Below are 20,934 nucleotides of genomic sequence, written 5' to 3' on the forward strand. Positions count from 1 at the left end.
TGCAGGGGCGGGCCGCGAGGCCACGCCCAGAAACTACCTGCGGCCGGGAGGAGTGAGAGTGCGAGCGGGAGCGGCCCGGCGGGGACCTGTGCCCCCTCAGCGGACCCCGCGCCCCTGAGTGCCCCGCGCCCCCGGGCCATGCGAGCCGGCCGCCCGGCGGGGAGGCGCCTGTGAGCCCCGGACGCGCGGGACCATGAAGAGCAATCGGGTCCGCAAGGGCGGTGGGCGCCCCAAGGACTTGGGCGCGGGGCTCAAGTACAGCTCGCAGCCTCAGGTGGGTGCGCGGGCAGACCCCCGGGGGGCTGGACGCCGGGGACTGGGGGCGGCTGGGGGCGAGCGGGGGCCGGGACCGGGGACCCCTGGCGCGCTCCCCGGCTTTGTCTCGGCCCCGCGCGTGCCCCGGTGCCCCGCGCGGCGGCCGGGCGCTGGCCCCAGGTGGAATTTCCTGTTCGGCGGGTCCCGGGCGGCGGGGGCGGAGGCGGCACCTTCCGGGCCAGACCGGGGCGCGCCGGGCGCGCTGCGGGAGGCCGAGCCTGTCCCCGGCCTTCCCGCCGCGTCGCTCTCCCGGAGAAAGGCTCCGTCGCGGCCGGCCGTGCGCTCGGGGCCGCTCTGTCGCGCCTAGAGGAGCGCGGGGCGCAGAGGGTGTGCTGGGGTGCTTTGGCCGGGGAAGTGTGGCCTCTTGGCCCTCCTGGGCCTCTGCGGGAACTTGCTCTCTCTTCCCAGCCCAGGGTTCTTGCGGGCTTCTGCCGAGGGTTTGCGGGTGTTTGGCCGCGGTAGAGGCCGGCGCTGGGGCCCCCAGGGCTGCCCTTCCTCGGGCTTCTCCAGGAGGGCACGGGCCCTTTGGGTTGGTGCCTGGATGGGACGTGGGCGCATGTCGTGAATCCTTTGGAAGACACTGAAGCAGGCGCAGAGAAGAATGAGGGACTTCTTGGAAGAGCTCAAGTGACATCTTGGCGTCAAGTTGGGGGTGGGTTGTTCCTTTAGTGGAGGGATCTCCTGGGTGGAATGTCCAGGCGGAAGGAGAAGGCAGCACCTACCCTCTATCCAGCGGGTCCCGGGCTTCCTGGAAGGCCAGTGCGCCTGGAGCAGGGCCAGCTGCCTGGGGTGTAAGGGCAACTTGCTGCTCTGCAAATGGGGTGGGCGCTCCAGTGCCCACCGCACTGTCTGCAGCCCCCACTTTGGGTCAGGCTACGTTTTGGAGATCATCTCAAGTCGATTCCCTTTTCCTGACTTAGGGTGCTTGGGCAGCACGGATTCTGGGGCTGCCATGGCTACCCACACCACAGGGCACCGGATCCGGGTGCCCTGCTTTTCTCTGCCTCGGCCCAGCAGTGCCAGGAAGAAGGCATCGGCCCAGCAGCCGGCTGCCAGCCCTTGCCCTGCAGGGAGGAAGGTTCCTGAAGCCTTCTCTTTCCTTTCTGTAATTGCAAGCCTTGTTTGTGACTCCTTGATAATGGCCTGCCTGGGGGCTAGAGCCCCTGCCTCCAGCAGAGAGCCTGCTGTTTGCCATTTCAGGGCTGTTTTTCCTTCCTTCCTCGTAAGTCCTTTGTTCTCCCTGATTTCCTTTTCTGGGACTTTCTTCTGCTGATGCTGGAAGAGCTGGGTCCTCTTGGAGTCGTAAGTGGCCCCACGCTGGTTGGTTTCAGGAACTTGCCATCTTGGGAGCCGTGCTAAGAAACGTCTGCAGCAGTTAAGCACGAGGCGGTGTGTTGGGAAGGAAGTAGCCTGCTATACCCGAAGCTCATTTCTCTTTCTCCAGGAAGTCTTCAAATCCTCCCTACCTGCTCCCCTCCCCCCGTTACTTCATCCACTGGGCCCACTTTGTAGGTGGGGTGTGTGAATGCTGCCGTGAGGTGAGGCACTGCCCGCTGGCTCTTGGTTTGTGTCGGCGGAGTCACCTCCGGCCCTGCTGAGCCTCGCAGGGCCTCTGTGGCTTGGGCTGCTTGTTACCAGGCTGCTCCCGGGGCTGCTCTCCTCTCTGCCTGGGTACAGAGAGGTTCTCTCCGGGGTTACCTGTTCTGCTGGCTCCTGGGTCCAGCCCCCACCCCCACCCCTTCCCACCAAGACCGAAGGAGGTGGCCGCTGGCATGTCCTCCACTGCTCCAGGATCCTGGCGCACACGCAGGGTGAAGGCTGCATGAACAGGGGTCAGTTGTTAGGTCCATCAGTGAGAAATGGGCAGCCTGCCGCGACCAGTCTCTTGGTCCCTGCTGAATATTTGATGGCGGCTTTCAAGCTGCTTCGACATCCGTTGGTTTCTTCTCAGGTTGGGATTGCCCCAGCATCTCCTGGGCACCTGGAAACCAGAGCTGGGGAGTCAGCTGTTGTGGGGTTAAAAGGAAGGCACGGCACTGGGGAGGAGGCTGTCCTGCTCTGGCTGTTGAGAGCCATCTTTTATGTCAGTTGGTCTTTGGTTCTGTCAACCACTCGTGCACTTAGGGACCCGCTGATGGAGCATGTGATAGAGACTGGGAAATAGCTCCGAGAATGACCCCAGTGACACAGCCCTGGCTTCTGGGAACACCCAGTGCCCCGCGGGACACACGGAATTATCAGGGTGTGCCATAAGTCTGAGATATGGGGAAACCCTGCGTGCGCCCCTAAGAGGCCATCTATCCCGGGCTGGAAGGGCGGGGGTTGCCCTGGGCCTGGGGCTGGTGTGGGATGGTGGCAGGCAGGTCCAGGGTGGAGCTGTGATCCTTTCTGAAGCCTCAGTGTTGATGCCTGTGACACAGGGGATGACGTGCAGGTTAAAGTTTTGTGGCAAGGGGTTAAAAGGGACATATTTTTTTTTTTTTTTACTCTGTTTTATTTTTATTTTTATTTTTTTTATTGACTTTGTAATAATATTAGATTAAAAATATATATGTGAGGTCCCATTCAGCCCCACCCCCCACCCCCCCTCCCCCCCCCTCCCCCCCCCCAACAACACTCGTTCCCATCATCATGACACATCCACTGGATTTGGTAAGTACATCTTTGGGTACCTCTGCACCTCATAGTCAATGGTCCACATCATGGCCCATACTCTCCTCCATGCCATCCAGTGGGCCCTGTGAGGATTTACAATGTCCGGTGATTACCTCTGAAGCACCATCCAGGGCAGCTCCATGTCCCAAAGACGCCTCCACCTCTCATCTCTTCCTGCCTTTCCCCATACCCATCAGCCATCATGTCCACTTTTCCCAATCCAATGCCACCTCTTCTATGTGGACATTGGATTGGTTGTGTCCATTGCACCTCTATGTCAAGAGGAGGCTCAGATTCCACATGGATGCTGGATGCAATCCTCCCACTTTCAGTTGTAACCACTCTAGGCTCCATGGTGTGGTGGTTGTCCTTCTTCAACTCCATCTTAGCTGAGTGTGGTAAGTCCAATAGATCAGATTGTAGGTGCTGGAGTCTGTTGAGGCTCAGGACCTGGCTATCACATTGTCAGTCCAGAGATTCAAATCCCCTAAATATATCTTAAACCCCAACATGAACTGCACCTCCAGCACATTAGCATGAAAGTCTTATGAAGGGAGATCCCATCTGAGTCCAGATTCATCACACATAAACACCATTTTAAAAGGGACATATTGCTGCGTGGTCTACACATCAGACGGTTTGACTTTTTGGTTTGGAAAAGGCTCCAGAGACAAAGAGGAAGTGGTCGTATTGGTCAGCGAAGAGTCTGAGACCCGACACGCCCCAGGGGTGCTGGCATCACAGAGGCCCTGGCCTGCCTGGTTGACCACGGGGAAGCTCGTGGCTGAGAGCTGGACGTCAGTGTCCCTGCAGCAGAGCTCGCGTCCATCTGGACCTCCCTTTACCTGGCTTCTATGAGAAAGGCGTCCTGAGAAAGAAATGTGTGCCAGGACCACCCTTTTCTCCAACCCCCCCCCCTCCTCCACCAAACCAGACACCTTAAAAAGCTTCCTTCTTTCTTTGCTCTCCTGCGCCTGGGAGTGGGGGCTCCTTGGAAGGCCCGTGAGCTGGTAGAGAGGATGAGGGGAGAGTAGGGAAGGCAGTGAATAGGGGGCTAGCAAAGCAGTTCTCAGGTGGGGACGGAGCCTCCCAGGGGCTGCGAGCGGCCTGGCAGCCTACGTTCGCCGGGGGGACTTTGTACAGCATCCACCCATGTCCTGGAGATATCTGCACACCTGCAAGTTCACGGCCTCCGCTGGGAGATGGGGAGACTGAAGCATAGGAAAGAAGACCTTGCTTGACAGCTGCTTCTCTGGGCCAGAGGTGCCTTCTGAGGGTGGACCCGCCCAGAGCCTCGGCTTGTCGGTGGAGCTGCCACACCACCACAGGCTGCGCGGGGCAGGCATGGCCCCCATCGCCACCCCCCCACCCTGGCCTCTCACTCTGCACCCCCCGCCCCAGGGGAGCACACAGGGCGCCGTGGCCACTGGCCTTTTCCCCCGGAACGGTGAGGTCCTGGACTGCTCGTGTTGTCTGACCCATCTCTGTTTTGTGGTTCTGCGCAGGCCACTTTTGGGCCAGAGGTTGTTGCTTCTGACATTGGAAGGGTCTGGAATCATCATCATCATCCCTCACATTTATCGAGCCTGTTCTAGGTGGTGGGCTCTGGTCTACAATGTGTTGTGTGGGTTACACCTCTAAGAATCAAGTGTTGTGATGATCTCCTCTTACTGGGGAGGAAAATGGTGGCAGGGAAGGCTTAGTGCTTGAGAAGCGGATTTGGCTCAACTGACAGAGCATCCGCCTACCATGTAGGAGGTCCAGGGTTCAAACAAGGAGGGCTGTGCCATGCAGGGGTGTCCCCCGCATAGGGGAGCCCCACACGCAAGGAGTGCGCCCTGCAAGGAGAGCCGCCCCACGCAAAAAAAGCGCAGCCTGCCCAGGAATGGCGCTGCACACATGGAGAGCTGACGCAGCAAGATGACGCAACAAAAAGAGACGCAGATTCCCAGTGCCGCTGACAAGAATGCAAGCGGACACAGAAGAACACACAGTGAATGGACACAGAGAGCAGACAGTGCGGGGGGGGGGGGGGGGGGCAGGAAAGGGGAGAGAAATTTAAAAAAATCTTTAAAAAAAAGGCTTTGTAGCTTGCCCAAGGCCACAGCTCACCAGCACTGGGGTCCTCGTCCAACCTAGGTAGCTTGGCTCTGCTGTGTTTTTCTTGGACTGTTGCAGTGCAAGGCAGGGCACTTGACTCAATGAGCTCTGGAAGGAGAGATGAACAAAGGGTAGGTAGGGATTGGTTTGATTTGGGTAAGGAACTGGATCTTTCTTCTCGGGATGTTTCTGAGATTAGAAACTCTAAAAGCCGTTTGGTGGTCTCTAGAATGGAGAACTTCTGGGCTGCTCAGAGGCTTCTCACGCTGGCTGGAAGCCGCGAGAGGCCTTTTGGTGTTTGCTTGGAGCCCGTGGGCAGGAATTGCCATTTTTTTCGTGATGCAGAACTTTTCCAGAAAGAGGTCCCTTACTGAAAATTTGGTCTTGATGTCTCACATGTTCAGAATTTGCCTCTGCTGGCTGGGTTTAGCCACGTTCTGGGGTTTCCCCCAGAATCCTCGTGACAGTGGGCTAAGGCTGGTCCAAAGCTTGGATCCTTTATCTCTTCTTGGCCCACACTGGCGATGCTGATGATGATGGTATAAAGATGGACAAGGATATAAATGATGATGGTCATCTCTAGTCTTCAGTAAATATATGTGCTTCGCTTTGTGATCTCATTTTATCCTCACAGCAACAATTTGGGGGGAAAAAGTCCTCTTTTACAGCTGAGAATACGGATGCCCAAAGGGTTTGAGCAATGGCCTGAAGGTAGTAGGAGGGTGAGCAAGAATTCAAACCTGTATCTGTCCAGCTTCAAAGCCCTTGGCTGTAACCACCAGGCCAGTATAAAACTGTATCCCCAAGACGATGGCAGCCGATGTAAATGCCCAGCAGAACCCTAGAACACATCGTTAGGCAGAGGGTTGTGAGCGTTTGAAGATGGAAGGGGCCATCAGTCGGTGCCAGCTCATCTTTACTCCAAACGTCCCACAGCAAGTGCGTCTGGTTTCCCCTTTTGATGAAGTTACTTAGCTGGTAGACCAGAAGCTCCGCTGGAGACGTGATTGCAACAAGGCTTTAAGCAAAACCTGACTTTGTTTATTGTATATGTGATTAAAAATAATAATGGAAATTTTAAAATGAAAAGAAAATCACCCACAATCGGACCGTGCCAATGAATCAAGGTGTTTGTGTTTCCATGCCTCTGTACTATGTGAGAGGCTTGGTCTGGTTCGTGGTTGCGGGGCCGTGAGCTTGTGCCCTGGCGTTGCTGTTGGCCTCGTGCCTGCTCGGTGCTGGTGCGGGGAAGGTGCTGGGTTTGTATCTGGTGGCCTCAGGGGGTCCGCTCATGGATCCGAGGCGGTGGCTTCTCTCTGTCCCTCCCTCCCTGAGCTGTGCACCATTTCGTCTTTAGTAACAGTTTCCATGAAAACTTGGAGCTTATGCTTATCAGCTTTGGAGATGACACACAGCTGGGAGGAAAGGCCGATACCTTGGGTGAGGTCATGATGAGTCAAAAAAGTCTGGACAACTTGGCGGAGTGGTCGAGGCGCTCGCAGTTAAGTGCTGGGCTGACACCACCGCCGTCCACCAGGACACCGCACGTTGGGGGGCAGGAACCCGGGACCGCAGGAGGTCTGGAATTCTGCATTGACTGAAGGCCAGGCTGGCCAACATCGAAAGGAAGAGTCCTCTCTCCCAGGATTGTTATTTGGATATACCTTTTCTGAGTACAAAGTAGAACGTGAAATTCCTCCGAAATTCTCCCCCAGGTCGAACTGGTATAAATGATTTGGTCTATGTGTTCTCACAAGTCGTCTATGCATATGCCAATATTTATGCAGGTCTTGTGTGTGCACCTGTTCCCCATGTGCAGTCATCATTTGGGCACCATTCTGCTGCTAAAGTCCTGGTTGTAACTGAAAAAATGGGGAAAATGATTCATACAGGGGCATCTTAACATTTTGGTATTTTCTAAGTATGCTTTTTTAGAATGTTTATTAAAAATCTAATCCCTTTAGGATTGTGGAGTGAAGATACATTCCCTGCCCCTCATCCTGAAGGAGCAGGCAGTTGACCTTGAGGCGTCGAGACACTGGGACAGGTGTGATTGGGGTGCTAGAGAAACCAAGAGGAGGGAACCTAATGAAAAAGGTGGGAGAGGGCTCTGTCCTTGAAAGTTTCCCAGAGAAGGGGGCATGTGAACTACGTTTACAGGGTGAGAGTGGTCTCAAAGTTTCTTTTCTTACGGTTCTTTATTCATTTAGCTTTTGACTTTTTCTTGTGGTAACATATACATACACAAACCAAATGTTCCCATTTTAATGGCTTCCTGTGTACAATTCCATTGTATTCATTATAGTCCTAATATTGTGCTACCATCGCCCATACTTTTCCATCATCCCAGACATGAACTCTGCCCCTGTTACGCAGTTACCCCTCCTGGTAACCTGTAATCTACTGTCTGTCTCCACGAATTTACTTAGTCTAGGTATTTCATATCAGCGAGATCATATAATACTTGTCCTTTTGTGTCTGACTTATTTCGTTCAACATGATGTCTTCAAGATTCACAAAACAATCAGTCATAAAATATAGGGTTCTGGGAAGTGGATTTGGCCCAACAGATAGGGCATCCACCTACCACATGGGAGGTCCCCGGTTCAAACCCAGGGCCTCCTGACCCGTGTGGAGCTGGCCCATGCTCAGTGCTGATGCGTGCAAGGAGTGCTGTGCCACGCAGGGGTGTCCCCTGCGTCGGGGAGCCCCACGTGTAAAGGAGTGTACCCCATAAGGATGCACTGCGTGAAAAAAGTGCAGCCTGCCCAGGGTGGCGCTGCACCCATGGAGAGCTGATGCAGCAAGGTGATGCAACAAAAAGAGACACATTGCCAATGCCGCTGAAAAGAATACAAGTGAACACAGAGGAACACACAGCGAATAGACACCGAGAGCAGACAACTGTGGGGGGGGGTGGGCAGGAAAGGGGAGAGAAATAAATAAAAAATAAATCTTAAAAAATATATATATAAAATATAGGATTCCAATCACCAACACCCTGCAACTAATGATAGCATATTTTGTAATTGTACTATTGAAGTCCAAGAACTTCCTTTTATTTCTTTTATTCCTTTTATTCCTTTTTTATGGCTGAAGAATATTCCATTATATGGACAGGTGATATTTTAATAATTCATTCATCTGGGAATTGACTCTGGTGTTGTTTCCTCTTTGTGGCTATTGTGAATGATACTGCTGTAAACATTGTGCAGCAATGACTGCGCCCCTGTGAAAAATCATTTTCGATTGCTGCCTGAGCTTTCATCAAGTGGATAGATCATTCTGTATCCAGCCAATCCCCCCCTATTATTTTATTGTCTGTGCGTGCTAACTGAATGTATTATTGCAAATTGTTGGAAATGTAGCTATGAGGACGAGGGAGGTGATGAACCAGCAGCCTAGGCGGCCCCGCCTCATGTGGAGTACGCTATTGAATTCCGGGGACTGCGTTTAAGGGGAGCATTGCTGGAGGCGAGATCGAGTGGCCAGAGGTCTAGAAAACATTCTGTTTGATGAATGATTGGAGGAACTGAGCACGTTTAGGCAGAGAAAGAGAAGACAGAGGACGGCGCCTGCCCGTGGGGTTTCAGGGATTGCCTAGCTTCATCGCAGGGGCAATGTGTAAAAGCTGTTATGGTCTTGTGCACTCCTGAGAAAAGGAGGAACTCTACTGATTGGCAGTAAAAATACTGTTTTACCCAGAAAGGTTGGCCCCTGGGTGGGTGGGGGGGGGGGGAATGAGATGAGTTCCCTCCTGCTCTAAATCCCTGATTCTGAGGATACAGTTCAGCAGCTCCCACCTGGCGCGCAGGATTATTTTGTTGGGTAGTTGGGGACCGTGTGCCTTCAGCCCTGTCCCTGTCCTCTCGCTCTTTCCCCCCGTCTTTTGGCCCGGGGGACTTTCCTCTTTGCTTATGCAGCCCTTTCCCCCAAACAGCCTCTTAGATTTGTAACTCAGTTCACCCTGCCTGGGAGCCAGGGAAGAGGTCTTTTCCAGGAGGCTCCTGCCCCAGGCGTGGGGCTTTTCCACTCACTCCTGCAGATCCCTCCATCCACTAAGGCAACTAACTGTTAAAAAAGGTTAGACAAACTTTCTGCAGGCACACCAGGGGATCCTGCTCAGCAGTCAAAAAGGAACGACCTATTGGACAGGCCACGAGCTGGAGGAATTTCCAGAGAATTTTGTTGAGCAGAAAAAAGCCACCCCATCCCCAAAGGCTACAAACTGTGCGATTCCATGGGTATAACGTTATGAAATGATATAACGTTAGAAATGGAGGACAGCTTAGTGGTAGGGAGAAGGGGTAGGTGGGTGTGGTTATAAAGGGCAGCACGACAGATCCTTGTGGCAGCATCTTGACCTTGGTACACAAACCTATTCAAGTAATAGCATTATATTACACGGAACTTAATACTGTGTTATATAGGACTTAATACACACACACGAATACAAGTAACATTGTGGAGGCCTAAATAAGATCTGTGAACTGTGTGGATGTCACTACCGTGCTCTAGTTTTGCAAAACGTTAGTTACCGTGGGGGAACTGGGCAAAGTGTATAAGGGCTCCATCTGTATTATTATTTTCTTCAAACAAAACAGCTCAGCTCTTTATTACTGAACCAACTTATTGATGCAGAGGCATAAAAAGTAAGAAAAAAAAACCCCAGTTATTTTCCCAGTAAAATCCAGCTGTTGAGAAAGGGTGTTTTTTTCCAGCTTGATGGGGCAAGAGGCTCGTGAGCTTGGCCCAGCGTTGGCATGTGTGGTCCTTGTCGGTTCTTCTCCAGTGTCTCCTCTTGAAGTCACGCCCTGATTTTATTGCCAGGTTTCGTTAGAATCCGTTGGGGAATGGAACAATGCTGTTTTTGTTTCTTGGCCAGGAATTGCTTGATTCTAAAAGTCTCGTGAGACGCCATCGAGCTGAGACGGGGAGTCCAGTGCACCCACCGCCATGGTGGAGGAAGCTGGCGAGAGAGCCGTGCTATTTCTCATAGCTGCATGTAAATGCCAGTTGTCTTCATAAACATTTCAATTAAAAAAAAAAGCAGAGATGGTGAAATCAGAATCTGGGTTCAGTGGAAAGTCAAGAAAATGAATGACAAGCTGCTGGGTGGTGTTGCCTTCCCCTTCTCATTTCTCTCGTGTGGTTTCTCTGGGCAGCTCCCTGGCTTTGGTGCTGCTGTCCTCTGAGCCTGGTGACTTGTGGGGCGAGGTCGAGGATGGAGAGAGAGGCAGAGAAGGGAGACCAGGAGGAAGTTAGCGTGGCCCATCCGCCCAGGACTGCCTGTCCACCAGCGTGGCTGTGGAGGGGCCCTCATGCCAAGTGGGTCAGGATGTAAGTGGGTCAACCGGTTCCAGGGAGAAACTGCTCAGCTGCTGAATGGGGAAGAGCTCTCCTTGGGCTGTGTCCTCAAGGCCAAGTAGGATTCAGTAGGTGAGAAGGGCTAAGCTATTCCAAGTCGGCAGAAGGGGACCAGCCTCCTGGTTTCTTACAGGTTTAGGGTGCACCTGGCTGAGGACAGGGACAGAGGTAGGGGAGTCAGCATCCCAAGACCAGAAATCCCTCCACCCCGGAGGGCCCAGGAGTGTCCATCTCTTGTCCTTAAGAAGCAGATTTTGAAGTAGGTAGAGTTTTGCAGAGTGTTCTTTAAGTTGGGAAATCTCTCTGCTTCAGTGGCCTCTTCTGCCTCGTGGGGGTAACAGCTGCCCCCCGAGAAGCAGCAGTGTAACGAAAAGAACATGGGCAGTGCAGGCAGGTAGATTTGCATCTGACATTCAGCTCTGCCACTTTGCAGCTGTTGGAATTTGAGGTGAGTTACCCTGTTCACCCATTTTCTCGTCGGAAAATGGAACCTAGTTTTTCTAAGAACCACAGGGGCACAAAAATAGGACTTTTTTTTGTGATGACCCTCTCCTGCCCCCCGAGTCCTTGGGAACTGCCAGCAGGGAGGCACCGTCCAGGGCCATGGTTTTGAACTCTCCACCCTACTTCACCCAAGCTGACTCCACTTTTATTGCTTTATTATTTCCATGTCCTGCCTAAATTCCTTTGGAAATAAAATTTTCATTGTTTTAAAAAGTTTTTTTTTAAGTGATTGGAAATTTACATATGGGTACACCGAGGCCTGGAGGGTGGGCCTGATCAGGCACACACCCTGGCTTTGCTGTATCAGTCATGCCCAGATGGGGGGTGGGAGGGTGGCTCCTGGGTGTGTGGGGGTCTCTCTCTCTTTCCGCCCTCCTTGGTAACTTTTGCAGGAGGGTGGAGTGGGGGGCACAGCAGACAGGGCTGGGGCTTGGCTCCCCCAGAGCTTTCTGGATCTTGGGGCTCCTGGGTAGACAGGCGCTGCCAAGTTCGTTGTTGTTGTGATTTGTTTGAATGTTTGCACTTGACCTGCCTCTCCTTGGGCAGGTGGATGGGTGGGGGGTGGAGAAATGAAATTGGAAGGGAGGCCCTGCTCTCGTGACTGCCCCAGTAATGGGCAGCTTTTCTGGAGAGAGAACCAGCTAATTATGTTTTACAGCACCTCCACCGGAAGGCCACAGGGGATTATTAATCACTTTTAAGTGGGGAAAATTGAGGCCTAGTGAGAAGCATTTGTCGCAGTGACTCAAGGCCCCTCCTCCAGGCCCCCCCCCCAGCCCCCCTGAAGGGAAGGAAGAGGCCCTTGACCTGAGCCCTGCCCCGGGTCGTTTCCCACCTGCTCACTGTGGTGGGCTGCAGGGGTGGGGGTGGGGTCCCCTCTGTGGGTGGGCCTGGGTGACCCAGGAGGGAACCTGCAGCTCCCGGGGTCCTGGGCTGCTTACACCATGGGACCCAAACCACAGCAGCTGGCTCCGTTCCCCTGGGGGTGGGAGGCACGGCCTCTTGGATGTGGCCAGCGGTGTTTCTCAGACTTTGATGTTTGCAAGCAGAAGCTAGGCGTGGGGGGCGCGAAGGGGGCGGCACTTGCTACACCTTCAGATTCCTGGGCCCTGCCCCTGACCTCAGACTCTCCAGGGAGAGGGGCTTGGGAGCCTGGGTGCTTAGCAAACACACGGTTTTGCTGCTGTGGTTTTGTTGTTGTTGCTTGTTTTTTTAGGAGGTGCAGGGGATTGAACCTGGGACCTTGTATGTGGGAGGCAGGTGCTTACTACTGAGCTACATCCGCTCCCATTTTATTCCTTTTTTTAAAAAAGATTTATTTATTTCTCCCCCACCCCCGCTGGTACTGGGGCCAGGGATTGAGCCAGGGACCTCGAATGTGGGAAACCAGCACTCAACCACTGAGCCACATTGGGTCCCCCGAGTCAGTTTTTCATTTGTTTGCTTGCTGTTTGTCTCTTTTGTTTTTAGGAGGCACCGGGAACCGAACCCGGGACCTCCCATGTAGGAAGCAGGCGCTCAACCACTGGAGCCACATCCACTCCCCTGTGCTTTTTTCATAATCAGACAAGTTTGGGGAGCAGAGCTGTGGTGAGACTGTCAATAGGGAACCTCAGCCTCTTGGTGGGGTTCTCTAGAATCTTCCTGCAAGGTAAAGTGCCTCTGCGTTGGAGGGCCCCACGTGGGCTTCTCTTCCCCATTGCTCCCTGCGGCTGTCCCCGGGTGAACAAGTCAAGTGCCCTCCCTGTGCCAGGCACGGGCTGGGCTCTGGACTGTGGCCATGGGCAGGGGGCAAAGGCCTTGCCCTCGGGAGCCGCCCTTGAGCTCCTGGTCTCTGCTCAGCAGCTGCTCGAGTTCACCTGGGGAGGGTCCTTTAACTGGAGAGACCCTGTCCAAGAAGGACCCCCCTCTTTGCTGCAGGCAGGTTCCTTTGATGAGCAACAGGAAAGCGAGAGGCTCTCCCCAGTTACGCCTCCGGTATCCCGTAGCCCGTGTTCTCGTGTGTTCCGCCTTGCTCAGGACGAGCAATGCACCGTGCGCTTTGGAGTCTGGTTCTTCCATCTGCGGTGGCCCCACGCCCTGGCCAGGACCTGCCTCAAGCTGGCGGGCAGCGTGGGGGGCCACGGGAGTTGTTCCTGCCTCAGTCTTCCCTCTGGAAGAGGACGGCATCTCCGAAATGCCACAGCCTGCCTTGCAGCCTTCTGATGGCTGAGAAGCCAGCACAGATGCTCAGCCTGTACTTTCCTTTCCCGCTCCAACAGTCTCAGCAGGTGCCACGGTTTAATAATAGATCCTACGCGCTGATGATGTCATGGGATTGAACCCTTGTGCTCGGATGGATGGGTGGGTAGACTGAGTCACTGGACAAGGAAGTGAAGAGACCGTGCCACCGATCTGTGGCCCGTGAGCGCTTGTCCGCTTCTCAGGTCTGAGCGCCACACCTGTGACTCTAGCCAGTGACATCACCTCTGCCCCTTGACCTTGATTTCCAGCAACAGAAGCACCTTACTGCTTGTCAGGAAATGGCCTGTCCCGGTCCCTCCCAGGACTCTCGGTGACCTCTTCAGGTTCTCAGGTCTGTCCCCTGCCTTCCCGGCAGTTCTCACCCAGTCTTAGCCAAATGAGAATCTATCTTTAAAAAAAAGTCTTGGCATAAAGATTTATTTTTCCCCCCATCCGCTTTGCCTGGAATCTTGTGTGGATTTATGGATCATCAGAGTAGTATATTGTTTTAGAAACTGTATTTTTTTAAATTTTTTATATTAATAAGCTTTTTCATTAGAGTTTTAGGTTACAGAAAAGTTACATCGAAAGTATAGGGGGATTCCCGTGTGACCCACCCCCTCCCTCTCCCACATTTTCCCCTATTAATAACATCTTACCTAAGTGTGGTACATTTGTTACAATTGATGAACTAATATTGAAGCATTGCTACTAACCAAGCTCTATAGTTTACATTACTTGCACCATACAGTTTTATAAGTTTTGACAAAATGTATAGTGGCCTGTATCTGTCTTTGCAGTATCATGCAGAACAATCCCAATGCCCTAAGATAATTATATTATTAACCAAAGTCCATAGTTTACATTAGGGTTTACTCTTAGGGTTGTTCAGTTCTCTCTTTCATTTTAAAGTTTTATTGTGGTAGCATACCTACACCACAAAATGTCCCATTTTAACCACTTTCATGCATAGAATTCAGTGATATTAATTACATTTGTAATTATTGCGTTACCATCATCACCACCACGTTACCAAAACTTTTTCATCACTCCAAACAGACACTTGCATGAAGCAAGTCCCCAGTCCCTGGTAACCTGTAATCTACCTTCTGTCTCTATGAATTTGCACATTCTAGGTATTTCTTATAAATGGAATCATGCAGTGTTTGTCCTGTTGTGTCTGGCTTATTTCATTCAGCAGGATGTCTTCAGGGTTCATTCGTGTTGTAGCATGCATCAGCACTTCGTTCCTTTTTATGGCTGAGTAGTGTTCCGTTGCTCAGTAGTGTTTTTGCTGTTTCTGAGTGTGGAGGCGTTTAGAGAGCCAGCTGCCTCTCAGAGGCCCCCATTGGGAGCCACCGTGCAAAGTCCCTGCTTTGGATTTTCTAGCCCTCGGAGCCGGTAGGGCTGTGGGCCCGGGGTGTGGACCTGGATTTGGGTCTGTTAGAAGGTGCTTGGGGGAACCAGCAGCAGATGGAGAGGGAGGAGATTTTGGTGGACCCGGACACACAGTTTCGTTTATTCAGCACTTAACTCCCAGCTCTGGCGAGTTTCTTCCTTCGTGGGAGAGTAGAGTGGTGAGAAGGGTCTTTCTCGTATGTATCACCAAATAAACTACACCTTTCCTTACCTTCTAGAAGTCTGGTTTTTTGGACAACCACTGGCCTTGGGGTGGATACGTATCACTTGCTGTTTAGTTTGCTAAAGGCTGCCAAGGCAATATACCAGAAATGGGCTGGCTTTTACAACGGGGATTTATTAACTTATGAGCTTACAGTTCTGAAGCTGTAAAAAGTGTCCAAGTCAAGGCTCCATCAGGCGATGCTCTCCTCCCCGGGCTGCAGCCGTGGGCATCTGCGGCCTGCTCGTCTCCCCCCTCTGCTCCGGGCCTCATTGCTTTCAGCTTCTGGCTTCCCCCAGCTTCCTCTCTGCTCCGTGGCTCTCTCTCTCCCAGGTTCTGCTGATTTCACCTTCTGGAGGTTTCTCTCTGTGTCTGCCAATTCCAGGTTATAAAGGATTCCAGTAAGAAGATTAAGACCCACCCCGGGCTATGCCTCACTAGAGTCACCCAATCAGCCAGCCCTTAGCAGAATCGAATCTCATGCAAGGTTCACAATAGGTTCATACCTGCTATGGACCAATTAACAGCATAATTTTCGGGTCCCCAAAAGATCCAAACTACCACACTTGCCTTATTACTAGCGTGCTTAAAATAGCAGAATATACGCTATGTGCCAGGACTTGCACTTCCTCCCCTCCTGGATTTCTGGACCTTACACCCTTTTTCTTCCCAGGAAGCTGGATAAGGAATCACAATAGCCTGATCTTGCCCCTGCAGCCCACTGGGTTTCCCCCGTCTCAGTCCAGGGTCTTTCCTCTGCATGTACCCCAAGTCTGTCCATCCACCTGGCAGTCATTCTTCGTTCTTTCTTCCTAGGTGGCCTCGGGCCAGGCTGTTTCTGGGGGCTCCAGGGAGGATTTACTGGAGCTGCCAGCAGGGAGAGGCGTCATAGTTTTGGGGTCTCCATCTATATTTGGGATGAGCAAGCACTGTGTTTTGGATGTGCCTCTGTAAATATGTTTGTTTTTAAGAAAAGGAGAAGAGAGAGAGGCAAAAGTAAGCATGCTGTAATTAATCCCACTGCAGGCTCAGGAGGGGTCGAGATGGGAAAGTTTATGTTGTATATGTATTTCCACAATTAAAGAGAAAAAAAAAGAGCAACCAAAGAGAATGACAGTTAAATGCAATATATGATCCTGGGCAGGATCTAATCATGGAGGAGAAAAGCTCAAAAGGACATTACTGGGACATATGAAAAAAATTGAAATGCAGACTCTAAGCTTTATATCAGTATTAAATTTCTGAACGTGATAACTGGACTTAAGATGGTTAGATAGGTGAAAATCATTCTTCAGAAATGTCCATAGAAATATTAGTGTGTTCAAGGAGGATAATGTACACACCCTGCTCTCAAATATTTAGAAAATAGATGCTTGGATGGATGGCTGGCTGGATGGAATGATTCAGCAAATGTGGCAAACAGTGAAAAGGTGGTGGGTCTGGGTATCTGGGGGTGGGGTTGTGTTGGGCTTTCCTGTATGGGGTTGGTATTATGTATTTATTTTATCACAGAAGCTGTAGGTTTACAGAAAAATCATGCCGAAAATTAGTTTTGCAACTATTCTGTAGATTGGAAATTATTTCCAAATAAAAAGTTTAAGAAAAGGCAAAAACAGAAGGAGGCCGGAGCATGGCTTTCCTACCTCTGGCTTGACGGCTGGGTAGAGCTCGCTTGTTACATCTGCAGTTAAGCCACTGGCAAGTGTCCCTGCGCCTCGGCCACCTCCCCCCTCCGCGGCACTAGGCTCTGGAGGCCACCTGTGTGGTCTGCCTGAACAAACAGCAGTCTCAGAGTCGGGTGGCCTTGGCTCTTGTCCTGCTTTACTGGCTTTCCCTAACTGTGTGACCTGGGACAGGCCACTCCCTCTCCCTGCCTCAGTTTTCTTTTCAATAAAATGAAGGGATTACGCAAGGTGCTGGCTGCCATGCCCCGGAAGGGAGCTAAGAGCTGGAGTTATAAAGGAGGCAGGCCAGTTGCTGATTAACCAGCGCTGGGGGCCGAGTGGAGCCGCCAAGGTACGCTGCGCTGTCCTCGAGCCGCCTCACCTGAGAGCCGGGCTCCATGCCTACCTTGGGGACACCCCCGGATCCAGGCCAGCCCTTCTGCCACCTTCCCCCTTCCCGCGGGAGCTTTGTCGCACCTGCTTTCTTTCCTCTTCCCCTGCATACTTTGCTCCCTGAGCTTTGGATACAAACTATACTGGGGAGCTGAAAACCTGGTTCAAATCCGAGATCTGCCCCTGGCTGGCTGAGTGATCTTGGAAAAGCCCTCACTTCTGCCTGCTTTCTCTATAAAATGGGCAGTACACCAGTTTTGAATTATCTGCATGATTGCTGTGAGGATCAGGTAAGAAAATATTTGTGGTATTATTCGATAAATTAAAAACAAACATAAATAGAATGAAGTATTATTTTGTTAAATTTCCTCCAACATACATATTCACAGCCTGAAGTCCATCGGAAGCCTTTCTCTCTTCCCATTTTTAAATACAATTAGACAATCAGGCAGCTTGGTCGTTGAGAGAAAACCTACAACCCGAAAGAGAAAAGCAAAGAAGGACTGAAGATAACCTTTTCACAACTTTACTATACACTTAATTGTTTATGCATGTTCATATATAAATGGTATAAAGATAATAATGATCAGATTGGTTAGGTGAAAAATACTTTGTCTAGTAGTAATATTTTGACAATGTTCTTTAATCATTAGTTAAAAAGGTTCTAAAACAATGCAAGTTATTAGTGGTAGGGTGAGATGTTATATATGTTTGTTTGATAAGTTCACAACTATTATACACTTATTGTTTATATATGAGCGATATATTTCAATTTTAAAAAGTTGAAAAAAAATTTTAAAAAACAAGCAGAAAAAAAAAACTTAAAAAACAAGCAAACAAAAAACTATATCCTAAGAAAGAGTCAAGAAGGTACTGCATGCATAAAAATAATAAAAGGCTACTCAGAAAAGTAACCATCAAAGAATGAAATATTGATTGCTCTTGGAAATGAAATTGATTGTTGAAATAAAGTTATTGCCTTTTAAGCCTTAAAATGTTAGTTCTCCAACTTTGTTCCTATTTTTCAATATTACTTTGACTATTTTAGGTCTTCCACATTTCCATACAAATTTTAGAATCACTGTATCAATTTCTACAAAGAAAAGAAAATCTGCTAAGGTTTTTTATTAAGATTGCCCTGGTGAGAGGGGACGTAGCTGAGCGGTTAAGTATGTGCCTCTCACTTATGAGGTCCCAGGTTCAATCCCCTGGTACTTCCAAAAAAATAAATAAATAGAAAGGTTGCATTGACTCTTTAGATAAATTTGGAGAGAACAGACGTTGTAACAATCTTGCGTTTTATGATTTGTGAACGTGATCTGTTGCTCCATTTCTTTAGGTCTTTAATCTCTCTCAGCAGTGTTTTGTTATTTTTCAGGTCTTGCACATGTTTTGTTAAATTTACCCCCAAAGTATTTTGATTTTTTTGATGCTGTTGATGTTGTTGATGTTGGCATAAAGATGGACAATAAATCAGTGGATCAGAATAGAGTCTAGAAATAGAACTACTGTTACATGGACAACTGATTTTTGACACAGGTGCAAAAAGGTAGTTCATTGGAGAAAAGATAGTCTTTTCAACAAATAATGGTGGAATAATTGGACATCCATATTTTAAAAGCACACACACACTGGGAAGCAGATGTGGCTCAAGCAGTTGGGCTCCTGCCTACCACAGGGGAGGTCCTGGGTTCAGTTTCCAGTGCCTCCTGGAAGATTAGCGAGATGGGCAGGTGCAGCAAGCTGGAGCAAAAAAATGACGGGAGCTGAGGTGGATCAAGTGATTGAGTGCCTCTCTTCCACATGGGCAGGACCCGGGTTCAGTTTCCAGTGCCTCCAAAAAAGAAGATGAGTGGACACAGAGAGCACACTGTAAATGGACACAGAGAGCAGGCAGCAAGTGCACACAGAGAGGGGGGTGGGGAATAAATAAAATAAATCTTAATAAGATAAAAAGCACACACTTTCATTTGTAATAACCTTGTACCATATAAAAAATTTGATTCAAAGTGGATTATAGGCCTAACTAGGCTATAGATCTAGGCCTAACTAGAAAGCCTAAAACGAAAGATCTAACTAGATCTAGGCCTAACTAGAAAGCCTAAAACGAAAGATCTTTTTTTAAAAATGCCTACACACATTTTATTACTATAAAGTAACAGTGCCAATTAAGTCAAACCATTAAAGCTCTTTCTATTCCATAAAATATTACAGAAAAGTTTGTGTTTCAATAAAAAGACTATCATTATAAAACAGGCAGCTATCAGCAACTGTGCAGTTAATTGTGTGAATGAATTTTAAAAGCTACTACTGCCTATCCTGAAGTTCTTTTTTCTCTTTATAAAAAAAGAACTATTAAAAATGATTGTCAGTGTGTAACAACTGTTTCATAACAGTAAAAGGTGGTGGTGGTGGCGTGATGTATGGGAGCCGTGTATGATGTCATGCATATTTGTTTTGTAAGTTCACAACTTGTACCATATACTTATTGCTTATGTATATTCATATATGAATGATAAACTTCACTTTTTAAAAAGTTAAAAATAATAAGGGGGTGTATTGAAAAATTACACCAAATGTAAGTTATGGACTATAGTTAGTAGTAATATTCTGATGATGTTCTTTCATAATCTGTAACAAATGTTGTACAACAACACAAGGTGTTGGTGGAGAGGTGATGTGTGGGAATTCTGCACATTTTACGTGATTGTAAGAAGCTCACAACTTCTTTAATTGAAAAAATATTTTAAAAAAAGATTGACACATTTTGAGTTAAACAACCATTAAAACATTCTCTATATTTAATTTCACCTTTATAATAGATTATAGGAAGATGTTTATGAAATAAATACAATATTTGTTTCAGTACATGTCTTTAAATGATAGATTTAAAAGTATGTAAACAACTATATAATAAAAAAGTTTCCAATCTACTTATCTTTTAAAAAAAGACAATAAAAAAAATAGTTTCCGGACGTTTCCTGTAAGAAATCAGGCAAATTTTACCATAAGCAATAAACCATTGCAAGCCTTCAAGATAGTTCGTATAGCTACACAGCGTGGCAGTAAACTTTTATCCAAGAAACAAACAAACAACAAACAAAAAAAACACTGTAATTTGTCTGCTACAAAATAGAGCAAAAAGAAAAAAAAAGTGTATGAACTTGATGGAATCACAATAGGTAATATAGTTTAAGGGAAAATAAAGGCATAATAAAATTTATGGCCCTTAATGTTTAAAAAAGTAGAGCTCTGCTATTTTGCCTGGTTCTTTGGACACCGCATGATTTAACGAAATAAAAACTCATTATGTAATCTTGCTATCCATTCCATTAATGGCACTATTCAAAACACACTGTAGATAAATGGCCTTAAGTGTACCATTTTCCACAAAAGGATAGCATTTTATTTTCATTGATGTGGCTGAAGTGCAATTTCTTCAGCGAAGTCAGCAAGAATTGTTAAGGGGGCAAAAATGAACTCTGAATTTAAAAAAACACAAAAACTCACAATCCTAAGACGTAAATAAAGAGTCTGCATCAGCACATTGGTATCAAAACGCATACCCACACCATATTTTTAAAAATCCTATGAAAAACCATCTCGCTTATTTATCGGAGGTGCATATCTAAATTCAGTAGCTTACCAATTCCTTCTCAGAGGTAGGCCAAAAAGAAACAGAAAAACCAACATAAAAACAAAAACACAGTTATTCTTCCCTCACAAGTTTTCCTGAAGCTGAATTGGAAGGGGGAAGAGGAGTCTACAAGCCAAGAAAATCAGTCTTCATCATTTTCATTAAAGTCATCACCATCAGACGTGGGCACCTCCACCCTGGAGCTGCTGTACTGAGCCCAGTGGATCTCATGGCCAGTAGGCACCATTGGTCAGGTCCCTGGCAGAATGCCTTGTGCCATTTGCAGGTGAACCTGATGATGTGACAGACGCACTGCTGATGGACCTCTGCGCCATTTCTGCCACAGAAGGTCCCAGAGCTGTAGGTACCAAACTTCTTGCCATTTTCAGGTCTTGGGCAGAACAGCTTCCTGATCCTGCTCCACAAGCCATTTCCGTTCACTTTAATACTTCTGT

At 49.0% G+C, this 20,934-nt stretch overlaps 1 protein-coding gene across 4 annotated transcripts in view; it reads left to right on the forward strand.

The window, feature by feature from the left end:
• Window positions 1-20,934, forward strand: part of ST14 (ST14 transmembrane serine protease matriptase) — a 48,704-nt gene continuing 27,770 nt past the window's right edge. The window contains exons 1-2 of one of the 4 annotated variants that reach the window (XM_058289469.2): window positions 16,781-17,132; window positions 20,581-20,839. In XM_058289469.2, coding sequence (XP_058145452.1) covers window positions 20,798-20,839 — 42 coding nt within the window. In that variant the 5' untranslated portion in view covers window positions 16,781-17,132; window positions 20,581-20,797. Of the gene's footprint in view, window positions 275-16,780; window positions 17,133-20,578; window positions 20,840-20,934 lie in introns of those variants that run through there. The other 3 variants (XM_058289467.2, XM_058289468.2, XM_071212427.1) reach the window with 3 other exon arrangements.

The sequence above is a fragment of the Dasypus novemcinctus genome, chromosome 27, assembly GCF_030445035.2.
Source record: "Dasypus novemcinctus isolate mDasNov1 chromosome 27, mDasNov1.1.hap2, whole genome shotgun sequence".
Classification (NCBI taxonomy): Eukaryota; Metazoa; Chordata; class Mammalia; order Cingulata; family Dasypodidae; genus Dasypus; species Dasypus novemcinctus.